This window comes from Balaenoptera musculus, chromosome 16, assembly GCF_009873245.2.
Source record: "Balaenoptera musculus isolate JJ_BM4_2016_0621 chromosome 16, mBalMus1.pri.v3, whole genome shotgun sequence".
Classification (NCBI taxonomy): domain Eukaryota; kingdom Metazoa; phylum Chordata; class Mammalia; order Artiodactyla; family Balaenopteridae; genus Balaenoptera; species Balaenoptera musculus.
The window spans coordinates 8,980,667-8,993,784 of NC_045800.1; the positions used below are offsets into that span (position 1 = coordinate 8,980,667).

Below are 13,118 nucleotides of genomic sequence, written 5' to 3' on the forward strand. Positions count from 1 at the left end.
AGTCTGTCTTTTTGGAATTTGTAGAAGTTTCCTTTGTGGCAAAATTCTGAATTAGACAATTCATTTGCATTTGAAAAGAAAGTTTTCTCTCTCTCTCTCTATATATATATATCAAACTTGTTAATTATGCTACCCAATCCCTCTCTATCTGTTATTACCATTTCCTACTTGACTTGTTGATTTCTAAGTCAGAGGCTGTGATTATGGCTTTGTCAATGTTTTCACTGTATTTTTATTTTTTTTGTTGTATATAGTTCCTAACTATGTTGCTAGAGATATAAACTTCATGACTATTGGACCTTCTTGGTGAAGTCTTCCTGTTTTATTATGAGATATACTTTTTTTGTCCTTTAAAATTATTTTTGCCTTTAATTCAGTTTTTTAAAAAAATAAATTATTTATTTATTTATTTTTGACTGCGTTGGGTCTTCGTTGCTGCGTCCTGGCTTTCTTTAGTTGTGGCGAGCGGGGGCTACTCATCGTTGTGGTGCGCGGGCTTCTCCTTGCAGTGGCTTCTCTTGTTGCGGAGCACAGGCTCTAGGCACGCGGGCTTCAGTAGTTGTGGCTCACAGGCTCGGTAGTTGTGGCTCATGGGCTCTAGTGTGCAGGCTCAGTAGTTGCAGCACACAGGCTTAGTTGCTTCGTGGCAATGTGTTCCCTGCATTGGCAGGCGGATTCTTAACCACTGCGCCACCAGGGAAGCCCCTAATTCAGTTCTGATTGCTGTTCCTGCTTTCCTTTTAGTAGCATTTGTATGGTCTTTTTCCTTCTCTTTATTTCAACTTTCCTGTGCTGCTTTTTTTTAGGTGTTTCTAACGTTATGTAGCTGGGATTTAAATTTTCCTTTTGTGCCATCTTGACATCTTTTATTTATAACAGGTGAGTTTTACTCATTTATACTTATAAGTCCTACTATGTTTGGCTATATTCCTGCCTTATTTTTACACTTACCATGATTTCTTTGAAGAAAAAAAAAAGTTTTGTAAAGTTGGGTTTTTTCTCCTTTATAATGTGAGCTGTCCATACGAGCGATGGCAAAGCAAACATCCTACAGCCACCCACTCAGACCTGCATCCCGCTTGTCTTTCTTCCTGCCTCAGGGCGGCTTTTTGATGGCCGTGATGGAGATGATTTTTTTTTGGTGGGGGGGTATTTCCGTAGTTCCCTTTTCAGTACTTTTCTCATCCCTCTACTGCAGCGGTCCCCAGCCTTTTTGGCACCAGGGACTGGTTTCGTGGAAGACAATTTTTCCATGGACGGGGGGGTGGGGGCATGGTTTCGGGATGATTCGAGTGCATTACGTTTATTGTGCACTTTATTTCTATTATTATTACATTGTAATAATATATAATGAAATAATTATACAACTCACCATAATACTGACAGGAGGTGGAGTTCAGGCGGTAATGTGAGCAATGGGGAGTGGCTATAAATACAGATGAAGCTTTGCTCGCTCACCTGCCACTCACCCCCTGACGTGTGGCCCTGTTCCTAACAGACCAAGGACCGGTATCGGTCCATGGCCCAGGGGTTGGGGACCCCTGCTCTACTGCATCTTCCTACTGCCCTATCCACCTACTCTCCCATTCTTTCTCTGAGAACACAGATGTTCCCACCACACCTATTTATTTCTTTTACAGGCCATGTTCTCAGCTAGCTTCTCTGCTTGAAAAGATCTGAAACAATCCCTGAAGAATTGTTAGCTAATAAAGGGCTAGTTGGCAGTGGCATTTTACCGGAAGACTCCTGAAAATTAACAAACCTTAAAGACCCAAAGGAATGAATCTGGGAGGGCCTTCATCAGCCAGACTGCCCAAGTTTGAATCATTTCTGTCGTGTATCAATAAGCAATTTATTTCTCTCTTCATGCCTCAGACTCCTTGCCTTTACAATAGGCTAACAAGAGCACCTACTCTATAGGGCTGTGAGTTACTATGTGCCAAGAGCATAGAATAATGGCTGGCACATGATAATAGCTCAAGAGAGCTTAGTGCTATTTTTATCATTCTAACAGATCTAAAGAAATACTTTTGCATAGGGTTGCCCTTGGTGGTTTTCTATGTGTGAGGAGACACCAATGAGAACAGAAAAAAGACACCTGACATAAATACATTTCGATAAGAATCTGGTCTTACTCATCTTTGCATGGCAGCTTGGAGTCCATAGCACCTTGGGCCCTTGGTCACAGTGACTGCTCAGCACAGGTCACTGAATGACAAATGAAAACAGGGACTAATATCTAGATTTCTAAAATAATGTAGGAAATAATGGGGAAGAGATAGGCTGAAATCTCCTATAAGGTTAGACAATAGCATATTACTGAGTAAAAGGTTCAACAATAAAAAATTTCCAGAAGCACTACTATAAACATGGGCAATAAATATCAGCTAGATAAGAGCTATACTGTGAAGACGTGCTCAAAAGAGGTGACCTCTGTATTGAAGAGTTGCTTATTTTGTTTTTTAAAAAAAGGGAGTCCCTCTGGTAAAATTTTATTTAGCATCAAGAATTTAAAGTTAAATTATAAGACCTCTTCCCTGAAAACAAACAAAATTGGTTTACATGAGAGTCAAGCTATCAGCTTGGTAAACAGAGGTGTTGTGTCTATCTTGCAGGAAGGTTACATTATTTTCTTACTTCTTCTGTATGTATAACAAACAATTTTGCTTTATTAGAGTAGCAAAAGTCTCCAGTTAGTGCTTTATTTTTTCATTCTCCATAGAATACTGATTTTGTAACACTGATTACAGTCTGATACGTACCATTACAACAAAAGTTTCACTTTATGAAAGATCAGCAAAAATACATCAGCAAGGATATAACTAGTGCATTTACTAAAACACATCATAATCATAAAACCAAGTGATCACACACAATAATCTTTACATTTGACATACCAGCTACATCCTAGGAGAGCCAGTGTGTTTGGCAGGTGATTAATATATGTAAGTAACGACACTGATCAATCTGAACACTTCCGAAATGTTAATTCTTTATCAGTTAAATCTAAAATAAATCAATAGAGTATTGAAACATAACAAGGATGAAATCCAAAATCTGTTGAACAGAGACAGTACTAAACAGTAGGAAGAGCACTGAATTGGGACCTAGTACATTTGGATCCTTGTCTTATCTTTGGCCCTGGATGGATGACCTTGGGCAAGTATTCTGGGCTATATGAATCCTTCACTCTTAAATGAGAGAGTTGGCTGGATGGTTCTCTAAACTCTTTCTAGATTTAGCTTTCCATAATTCTAAAATCTTTGACACCAATTCATTTTTGTGTTGTAAAGTGAAATGTCTAACAATACTAAGTTGGCAGTTGGGTTGAGTCCAGCTCTGCCACACAAATACAACTTGTTGCTTGTGTTCAAGTCTCTTCCTTCTGAGCCCCATGACAGCCCTATCCTCAAATTAACAAACAGTAATGACAGGCTTCAGGAGGTAAACAAGCTTGTCCTCCACTAGACACAAACTCAAGACCGCCAAAGTCATGGTTATTAAGAAAAGCTATAATGGAAGAACTATGGGGAAAACCCACAACACCCTCTTTGGTAAATGGTACAATAACACAATTCACTAACAGAAGAAGGCAGGTACGGATATTAATTACAATACATAATTAATTTTCAACTATTTGTGAACCTGTACAAAAAATATACACACAATTAGAACTGTATCAATATGAACTATAAATTCAAGGTCTAGATGTACACGGGAGCCTCTCCCATGCTGCTAATGTGAAGGAGGCTTACTGTAGTTTCACGTGTTTGTAACTCTACGGGAGGAAGCTGGGATTCTTTTTACTAACGTTGGCTTCTTTTCCGTTATCTGAAAAGTCCACCTCTCTCACATAATCACAGAAATTAAAGATGTCCAAGCCCCCTTTTAGGGCATTTCCTCCATCCCCTACTTTCCTTATCAGATTACTGTCTTTTTGTTCTAAAACACTGAACAACTGGCTTCCATCAGCCCTATCTGAAAATCAAGTAGACTTTCTCTCTTTTGATCTAAGGTCTAAATTTGCCCGTATTTCTTCCTAATATTTTAATGTAATTCCTATCTCAATTGTATTTACACAATTCTGAATATTTAACTATGGTATCCATTATAGAAATTAACCCAATTCAATGAACATGAATGCGCAAAGCAAAATTACTTTGAAAATGTCAAGTTTTCTTAATAAACATTATCCTTTCATTAAAGTACTAAAGTGCTTCCCTTTTGACAGCAGTGATTACTTTAAGCAACTGTATGAGCCTTGAAACATTTTCCAACATCTCTAACCCGTGCCCCCTTCCGGAAAATATAAAACACTCACCCTTCACTGTCCTCCTCCCTCCTGAGGGGACTGAGGACCTGTACTCTACAAGGTCTCTTCTGATTGAGAATCCCTGATACTGAAGAAATGGCATCGCCAGCCGTATATTATGTTGAGCTTTGCCTTTCCATAATTTGACTGTAAAACAACAGATTTATTTTTGCCTTCCCAGAAATGTCATTTTTTATATTACCAAATATGCTTTTCGAACTCTACAGCTCCCTTCTATCCCTCATTCCTTACAAGATTTTAATACACTTCTTTATGGGGACAAGACATCTCCTCTTGAGAATCACTGAACCAAAATATAATTTCTGAATTACTATTCATGATAAAGCTCAATAACTAACTTTGAGAAAACAGTATTCAATTTAAAGACAGAAAAAAATGAATATTACAATATTGAGTATATTCTAATTATTAAACCAAATTATTTAAACTTCATACTTGAAAACTAACGTAGAGACTTGTTTTTAAAATGATCTACTGAAACCATAATGAAATGCACCTTTCATACTGGTCAATTATAGTAACAAATTATATTGCTTTCCTTTGTTGAAATGCTTTCTTCGATTACATAAACTACAGGGTTATACCCTCATTTTCCACTCATTTTCAGATATTCAGAACTAAAACTTTTAGATTTTTCTAAATAAATTTTTATCAGTTGCTACCTAGTTTAGCAACTTAGAATCGAATCTATTTCTTCTATAGAATTGCCAACTACCACAAACGTCTCTCTGACTGATGCACAATGACAGGGATATAAAATACCCATGTCTGCAAGAAATACTTATATTGTCTTTATTTTTCCAAATTCTAACAGAGTGAAATTCTGTATACCCTGAAGCTAAAATGATAATGCATATAGAGTTTTAAAAATAGTTTTGGAGAAAATATGGATGCATTTCTTCCCAAAATGATTTAAAAATGATTTTCTGCGCCTAAGTTAAGCAGATTGGAAAGAGGAGACAGGAAAGGTCTACCTCCAGATCCAAGGTGAAGGGCCTAAATAAAATCATTCAATGCAGCCCCCAACAAGGCACAATAGTTTAAAATTTTACACCAGTGACACCAGGGAGGGGTCTCCCTCCCGTGGCTGTCAGTATTCTGAATCTATGCGCTTTGCAATGGTGTTCAGCTGGATATTTGAAGTTCCTTCATATATTGTACCTTAATAAACAAAGGGGAGAAAAGGAACAATTAGGAGTGGAGGCATGGTTAAGAGTCTATACAAGAAACAGCTCTGCAAACATTACCTCTGCATTTACTGTAAAACTTTACCAGGAACACTGTCCAATGTCCCCTGAATATGGTACTACTTGACAAGGTAATTCTGCCTAAGAGATAACAATTTTCTATTTGGTTTACAGATTTCCAGAATCAGTATTAAACAGTTGAAGTTTTTTGTTCCTAAACTCTCAACACACAAGCCTGGATGGCTCCTCAGGAACAGGCAGCTTTCATAGCTGCTGTTTCTATTTTCCCACCTGGCAGTGGCGCAGCGGAACGCTCAGGCTTGGGTAGGCACTTAGCGTCTAAAATTAGAACTGAGCGTCAAACAACAGCATTAAACTAATAGAAAATATTAACATTTTTAGTAAAAGAAAAATTAAGACAGTAGATTTTGTTGTGGTTTTACTGAAAGGCCTTCAGAGGCCTTGAGGCATTTAAAAAGGTAATTTGATGTTTTAAAAAAATATATATAAAAATCTATTTTTTTGAAGGAAGAAGTAGGGGAAAAAAACCCAGCCACAGGGCTTCCCTGGTGGCGCAGTGGATAGGAGTCCGCCTGCCAATGCAGGGGACACGGGTTCAAGCCCTGGTCCGGGAAGATCCCACGTGCCATGGAGCAACTAAGCCCGTGCGCCACAACTGCTGAGCCTGTGCTCTAGAGCCCGCGAGCCACAACTACTGAAGCCCGCGTGCCTAGAGCCCGTGCTCCGCAACGAGAGAAGCCACCGCAATGAGAAGCCCGTGCACCTCAACGAAGAGTAGCCCCGCTCGCCACAACTAGAGAAAGCCCACATGCAGCAACGAAGACCCAACACAGCCAAAAATAAATAAAATTAAAAATTAAAAAAAAAAAAAAACCCAGCCACAAGAAAAGGAGAGCCAATAAACATAATAACTGAAGAGATTAATATTGCCTTTGCTTACGTACCAGTAATAAAAAAAAATCAAACAGATACAACAGCCTAAAACACCTACAGAGTCAAATAAAACAAAATAAAGGTAAAAACTCTATTTACCAATCTTCGCATCTCGGAAGTATTTTTCCACAGGGTAATTTTTGGTGTAGCCTACTCCCCCCATCCACTCGATACATTTGCCAGTTATTCGGCCCGCAATCTACCAAAAAGCAGCAGTAAATCACATGTTGAAGCCACATAACTTATGCATTACAAACACTCTTGTAGAATATTCTTAGTAACATGGATTCACTGTTATTGGCAGTTGGAAGGATTGACGTCATTTTATAAATTAGCATTTCTCCTTAGTCCCATTCTCTATACATACCATTTATGTAAAATATCCTATTAATTCACAAAATTCTTACTTTCTTAAGAAAATTAGGGTATTTGTTTAGACTCATACTTGTCGACAGGTATCATTTACTCAGCAAATGTTAATCAAGGGCCTTCTTATGTCACCCACTCTGCCCGCCACAATGGTGAGGCGTGGTCAGTCACTCACTGCCCTTTCGGTCCTGCTGGTCATTCAGAGAGACAGACATGGAATCGCGATCACCGAAACTGAAAAACTGTATGGGGCAAGAGAAGAACCTGCTAGGGAAGCCGCCATGACTTAGATGGGGGATAGGTGAGGAAATTCCAGCCTCGCTGAGAACTAAAGGATGAGTTAGGGGACATTTCAAGCTGAGGAATGACACGTGGCAAGGCTCCAAGGGGAAAATGGGTTCGTCAGCCTCAAGGGCCTGAGGACCAATGGGCTGGGATCAGGGTGACCTGTAAAAAGGGAATGGGGGGCAGGCGGGCCGCACATGATGGTGAACAACGTACTGGCCCCCAAAGATGTCCACAGGAGAATCCCCAGAAAGTGTAAATGTTCATCACCTACATGGCACAGAGACTTGCAGGTGTGATTAAGTTAAGAACCTTGAGATGGGGTGATGATCCCAGACTATCTGGGCGGGTCTCATGTAATCCCAAGGGTCCTTATAAAGGAAAGAGGGAGGCAGAGAAGACGATGTGACCACGGAAACAGAAAGCAGTCAGATCTGAACACGCTACACTGTTGGCTCTGAAGACGGAGGGAGGGGCTATGAGTCCAAGAAACAGAGTTGGCTCTAGAAGCTGGAAAAGAAAATGAAATGGATTCTCCCCTAGAGCTTCCAGAAAGGCAGCTCTGCTGACACGTTAATTTTATCCCAGTGAGACTCATTTCAGACGTCTCACCTCCAGAGCTGTGAGATAATAGAATTGTACTGTCTTAGGCCACTAAATTTTTGGTAATTTGTTAAAAGTAGCAATAGGAAACGAATAAAAAGGTCCCATTTGTTGTGAGGAGACACTGAAGGGTTTAAAGCTGGAGAGTGGCATGGCCTCCTGGACACCTTGAAAAGGGACACTGGATGGGAGAAAGCAACAGGGGAAAACGAGAGGTTAGAAGGTGACTCCAGTGGTTTGGTAAAGAAACGGCACAGCTTGGACTAGACAGGTGGCAGTACGAAGGGAGAGAAAAACAAATTCAAGAAATATTTAGGGGGTTGAATCCTCAAAACTGAGGATGGATTCAACTGGGGGATGAGGGAAAGGAGGGCGTCAAGTGGACTCAGGTGTGCGACTGGGGTCGGGGGGAGGTGGGGAGGTAAAGCGGAAGTGGGATCTATTCGTCTGGGACTCAGAAGGGAGGCTGAGGCAGAAGATTAAATCTGGGGGCTGAAGAGGGTAAATAAATATCTGAAGCCAGGGAATGACTAAGACACACTGCCGCAGCTGGGAGAGAGCAGCCCGGTGACGAGGCTAAGTTTCCACCAAAGTCCAGTGTGTTACGTGTAGGATGCATATGCATGAGCGGGAAGCATCAACACATGGACAGTCCCTTCTTGGGCATTTTTATTTCACATTATCTCCAGGGCACTCACTTCGTCCCAACCATCGTCCAGCTGAGGCTCATCCAGGGATTTACGGTGGGCCTTCTACCTGAACTGGGTGACTGGGTTTCCACCTAAGAGCCTATGAAAACATGGAGGCCTCACAGAATCAGAGCACCTCCCTACGGCAGCTTTACTTTTTTGCATTTCTGGTGTAGGAACTAGAAAGTTCATGTTATTTTACTTGAGAAACAAATGCGTAACCAACATTTCTAAATGAAGAGGTTAATAAATAAATATCTTTAAAAAAATAAAGACTTTTTTTTTTTTTTTTTTTACCTCTGATGCATAGTACTTGGCCATAGATGATTCTTTAATGAATGGCCTTCCAGCTTCTAAAAGCCTTGCAGCGTTGTATGTGAGTAATCTTGCAGCTTCTAGCTGGGTGGCCATGTGCGCCACTTGGTGTTGGAGCCCCTGTAACATTCAGGCCCAAGGTAGAGAACTGTGATTTCCGAAAACAGCTCATTGTCAAAGTCCTGCCTAGATGTGGAACACTGACAGATTCAAAATATACCCGTTCAAAAACTCACATTCATTTTGCAAAAACTGTTTAAAATCTGCAATCTAAAATAAACCACTACAGGGACCTCCCTGGCGGTCCAGTGGTTAAGACTCTGTGCTCCCAATGCAGGGGGCCTGGGTTCGATCCCTGGTCGGGGAACTAAGATCCCACATGCCGCAACTTCTGAGCCGGCGCGCCGCAACAAAGACCCAGCACAGCCACGATAAATGAGTGAATGAATGAATGAATAAATAAATAAATAATAAAATAAACCACCACGTGTATTGCTTCTTTAAAAAATTTCAAAGTTCAGGTAATTGTTAACAACTGCCAAGATTTAAAAAATAAATGATCACAAAATTAGGTTTAAAAATTTGACTTATTTTTAATAATGTGCCAAACACTTAAAACATTTACCTGATTCTGAATCACCCTAGATGGTACAGAGTGTTATCTTTATTTTACAGATGAGGCAGTTGAGGTTTGGAGAGGTGAGGTAACTTGCTCAAGGACTAAAGCTAGTAAGACAAAGAACCAGGATTTGAACCCAGGAAGTCTGACTACAGACCCCATGCCCTGGAACTCTGAAGCAGTGAGGAGGCAGCTCCTAAGTGCTCACCAAGGGATCCTGCATCATGCCATAGCCAGGCCTCAAGGACTCCTGCTCTGTCCCTGGAGAAGGTCAAAGCAGTCACAAGTATATGCACCAAGATCTATTCCTTCCTCTCCCATTAAAATCCCCGAGGGGATTCCCTTACAGCTTTGTAACGAAACCCTTCATTAATGGGGAGAGGGAGAGCACAGCACTGTAGAAAGATGGTAATAATTATATACCTGAAAATCAAATATTCTTTTGCCAAATTGCTCCCTTTCTTTAATATATGGAATAGTGTAGTCAAAACATCCTTGAGCCAGTCCCAGCATCTGTTTGAAAAAAAATCAGAATTTCTTATTTTTTATAAGTTTATGCTCTTAATTATTCAAGTTATGAATGCTTTTTACAGGCAAATTGAAAAGTTGGGGTAGGGAAAGGACTAGAGATACCGAGATGGTGAGGTCTAACGTTAATGACCTTCATCCACTGTATTTATAGAACTTAAGTTCTAGTAATTGGGAGAAAATTTGAGTAACTTCCTGTGAAGAAGAGCACATTTGATTCCAGGAGCTAAATCTCCTGGCGTGGCTGTGCTCATGCACCCAAGGTTACTTTTTGGGATTCTTCTCCCTTAAGCTTGAGGCTCCAGGCACAAAGTGAGCCTCAGAAATTCTGCTCAAAGACTGGCCTCAAAGACCATAGAGTAGCTGCCTCTAGTCCTTCTAGAAGTCAAGTGTGCAAGGTCACTTCTGGTCTTCTTTTGTATATGATCAGGATTAACAAGAGCTTTGGTGGGTAGGGCATCAGAACGTAAGAGAGCAGCGTTTCTCAACCCTGGCAGCACATGAGAATCATCTCGGGGAGCTCAATAATGGGGGGGGTGGGGGGTGGGTGCGTGGGTGGTGGTGAGTGTGGCTTAAACACCAGCATTCTAAACACTCTTTAATGTTTTAATGCACAGCCAGAGTTGAGGACAACTGCACAGAGGAGCTGGTAAAAACATCAGTTTATACATTTCAAGAACTAATCATGATGTGGTGACAGTTTTTGCTGGACTGTCTCATTGCAAACTAATCTCCGTAACAACTGAATGACTCAAGCTTAGAAATTGTTTCTAAATTCTAACATTAGGTAGCCATTAAATCACTATCTAAATACAGATGGCCAAGAGGCACATGAAAAGCTGCTCAACATCACTAATGCAAATCAAAACTACAATGAGATATCACCTCACACCGGTTAGAATGGGCATCATCAGAAAATCTACAAACAACAAATGCTGGAGAGGGTGTGGAGAAAAGGGAACCCTCTTGCACTGTTGGTGGGAATGTAAATTGATACAGCCACTATGGAGAACAGTATGGAAGTTCCTTAGAAAACTAAAAATAGAATTACCATATGACCCAGCAATCCCACTACTGGGCATATACCCAGAGAAAACGATAATTCAAAAAGACACATGCACCCCATGTTCATTGCAGCACTATTTACAATAGCCAGGTCATGGAAGCAACCTAAATGCCGATCGACAGACGAATGGATAAAGAAGATGTGGTACATATATACAATGGAATATTACTCAGCTATAAAAAGGAACGAAATTGGGTCAATTGTAGAGAGGTGGATGGACCCTGAAACTGTCATACAGAGTGAAGTAAGTCAGAAAGAGAAAAACAAATATTGTATATTAACACATATATGTGGAATCTAGAAAAATGGTACTGATGAACTGGTTTGCAAGGCAGAAACAGAGACACAGATGTAGAGAACAAATGTAAGGACACCAAGGGTGGAAAGGGGAGGGTGGTGGTGGGATGAATTGGGAGATTGGGATTGACATGTATATACTAATATGTATAAAATAGATAACTAATAAAAAAAATCACTATCTAATTATGTCAAACCATGTGGGTTTTAGAAAAAGGAAAAGAAAAATCAATAGTTAAAGCTTTTGGGGAAAATGCCCACAAACTTATCAATATTTCATTAGTATTCATTCAAATTTTCCTTTAGCCTTTTATTTTGAACTTTCTGGAGACTGGAATATTACACTAAAAATTAAAGGACAAAACCCAAACCAAACCAAAACAAAACCCCAAAAGTAAATTAAAGTGAGACAGCGACTCACTGCACTTTTGGCTATGAGAGAAGATGATGTCATTAAACCCTTATAACTAAAGTTTACAATATGCCAACAATATGGTATATTGACACAAAAATTGTAATTATCAGTTGTCAGTCAAAACAGGCTTTTCCAAAACAGTGTAAAATGTTTTCACTATAAATACTGAAAAACTAAATTCTTTACAACTACAGAGTCTTGAGGTTGGATGCCTCCAGTTCACTGTTACATGTGCCTCTTTCTCCAAAAAGCATCCACAGTATTAACCAAGAAATAATAACTATCAGACCTTACCTTTTTCTCTCTTTTTCTGACCTTAACTTTTAATTAGGTTATAAGATAACTTGGAGTAATTAGACTAAAGCCCAGGCTGTGCATTTACTGCCAGACATCTATATTATTTACAGGTCTGGGAACAAGGAAATCCAGTGTTGTAGTTTTTAATGTCATATCTGATGAAGTTGAATCACAGAAAAACTTTAAAAAGAACAGATAAGTCAGATCTCTTTACTGACCCATTATCTAGTTTTGTGTGAAACATGGGTTAAGTTTTGATCTGAGAATACTTTGTTAGCAAATTAACAGCAGCAAAAACAAAACACTAGAGTACAATTACAATTTAAATACTCCAAAGAGCTAATATATGCAACATCTGCAAAATCTAAAAGCTGTAAGTTTTTGAATTTTGGATACTCATTGATTAAAAATAAATACATTACAAAAATGAAATAATTCATAATAAAACCAAAGACTTTATTCATTTTGTGATTCTAGAAAATAACTGATATCACCTAATAGAAAAATTTAATATGCTATAAGGGCAAATTTGGTAAAAAATTGAATAGTTTTCATCATACGTATGTGTTTAATTGTTGCCATTTTAAGTGCCATATCAAAAAAATTGTCTGATTTTCACATGCAAAACACTAAGCAACAAATCTTTTATTATCTATAGAGACTCTTACTACACAATAGAATGTTACTTATTCTTAATTTGAAAAATTTCAGAATGAATCACATACTTTGAAAAGCTGATTTAAAAAAATACCACATTTAATCTATAATGTACTTAAGAAGTTATCGATCCAGGTATTAGATAATACTTTAATGCTCTCAAAGCAGAAAAACTGTTACCACTAAGCCATTGTTTGGTTCTCAGGACATTATATAATTGACCAAAGTGGAATTTTAAAGAAATCACAGCCAGAAGCTATTCTTTTACCTCATGGAAGGGAAGGGTGCCATCTTGTGTTCACAAGCTTCCAAATACTCATTGGTTTTCCTGCATTTTTTCTTTTTACATTTTAATTGACTGTGTGTGGAAGAGTCAAGTTAAAGGGATAAAATTTGACTCACCTGTGCAGCAATTCCTATTCTACTTTCATTAAGACCCCCGATGGCATACTTATAGCCATGTCCAATTTGTCCCAGGATATTGGCTTCTGGAACCTGAAAAGA

At 39.2% G+C, this 13,118-nt stretch overlaps 1 protein-coding gene across 1 annotated transcript in view; it reads right to left on the minus strand.

Annotated features, from left to right (window-relative positions):
- Nucleotides 1-2,649: 2,649 nt before the first annotated feature.
- The window catches only part of ACADSB (acyl-CoA dehydrogenase short/branched chain), a 38,237-nt gene continuing 27,768 nt past the window's right edge, over nt 2,650-13,118 (minus strand). Inside the window, exons 7-11 of the mRNA XM_036827912.1 lie at nt 13,017-13,109; nt 9,778-9,867; nt 8,718-8,855; nt 6,574-6,673; nt 2,650-5,494 (exon numbers count right to left, since the gene is read on the minus strand). Of these exons, the coding sequence (XP_036683807.1) occupies nt 5,424-5,494; nt 6,574-6,673; nt 8,718-8,855; nt 9,778-9,867; nt 13,017-13,109 (492 nt within the window). The 3' untranslated portion in view covers nt 2,650-5,423. The remainder of the gene's footprint in view (nt 5,495-6,573; nt 6,674-8,717; nt 8,856-9,777; nt 9,868-13,016; nt 13,110-13,118) is intronic.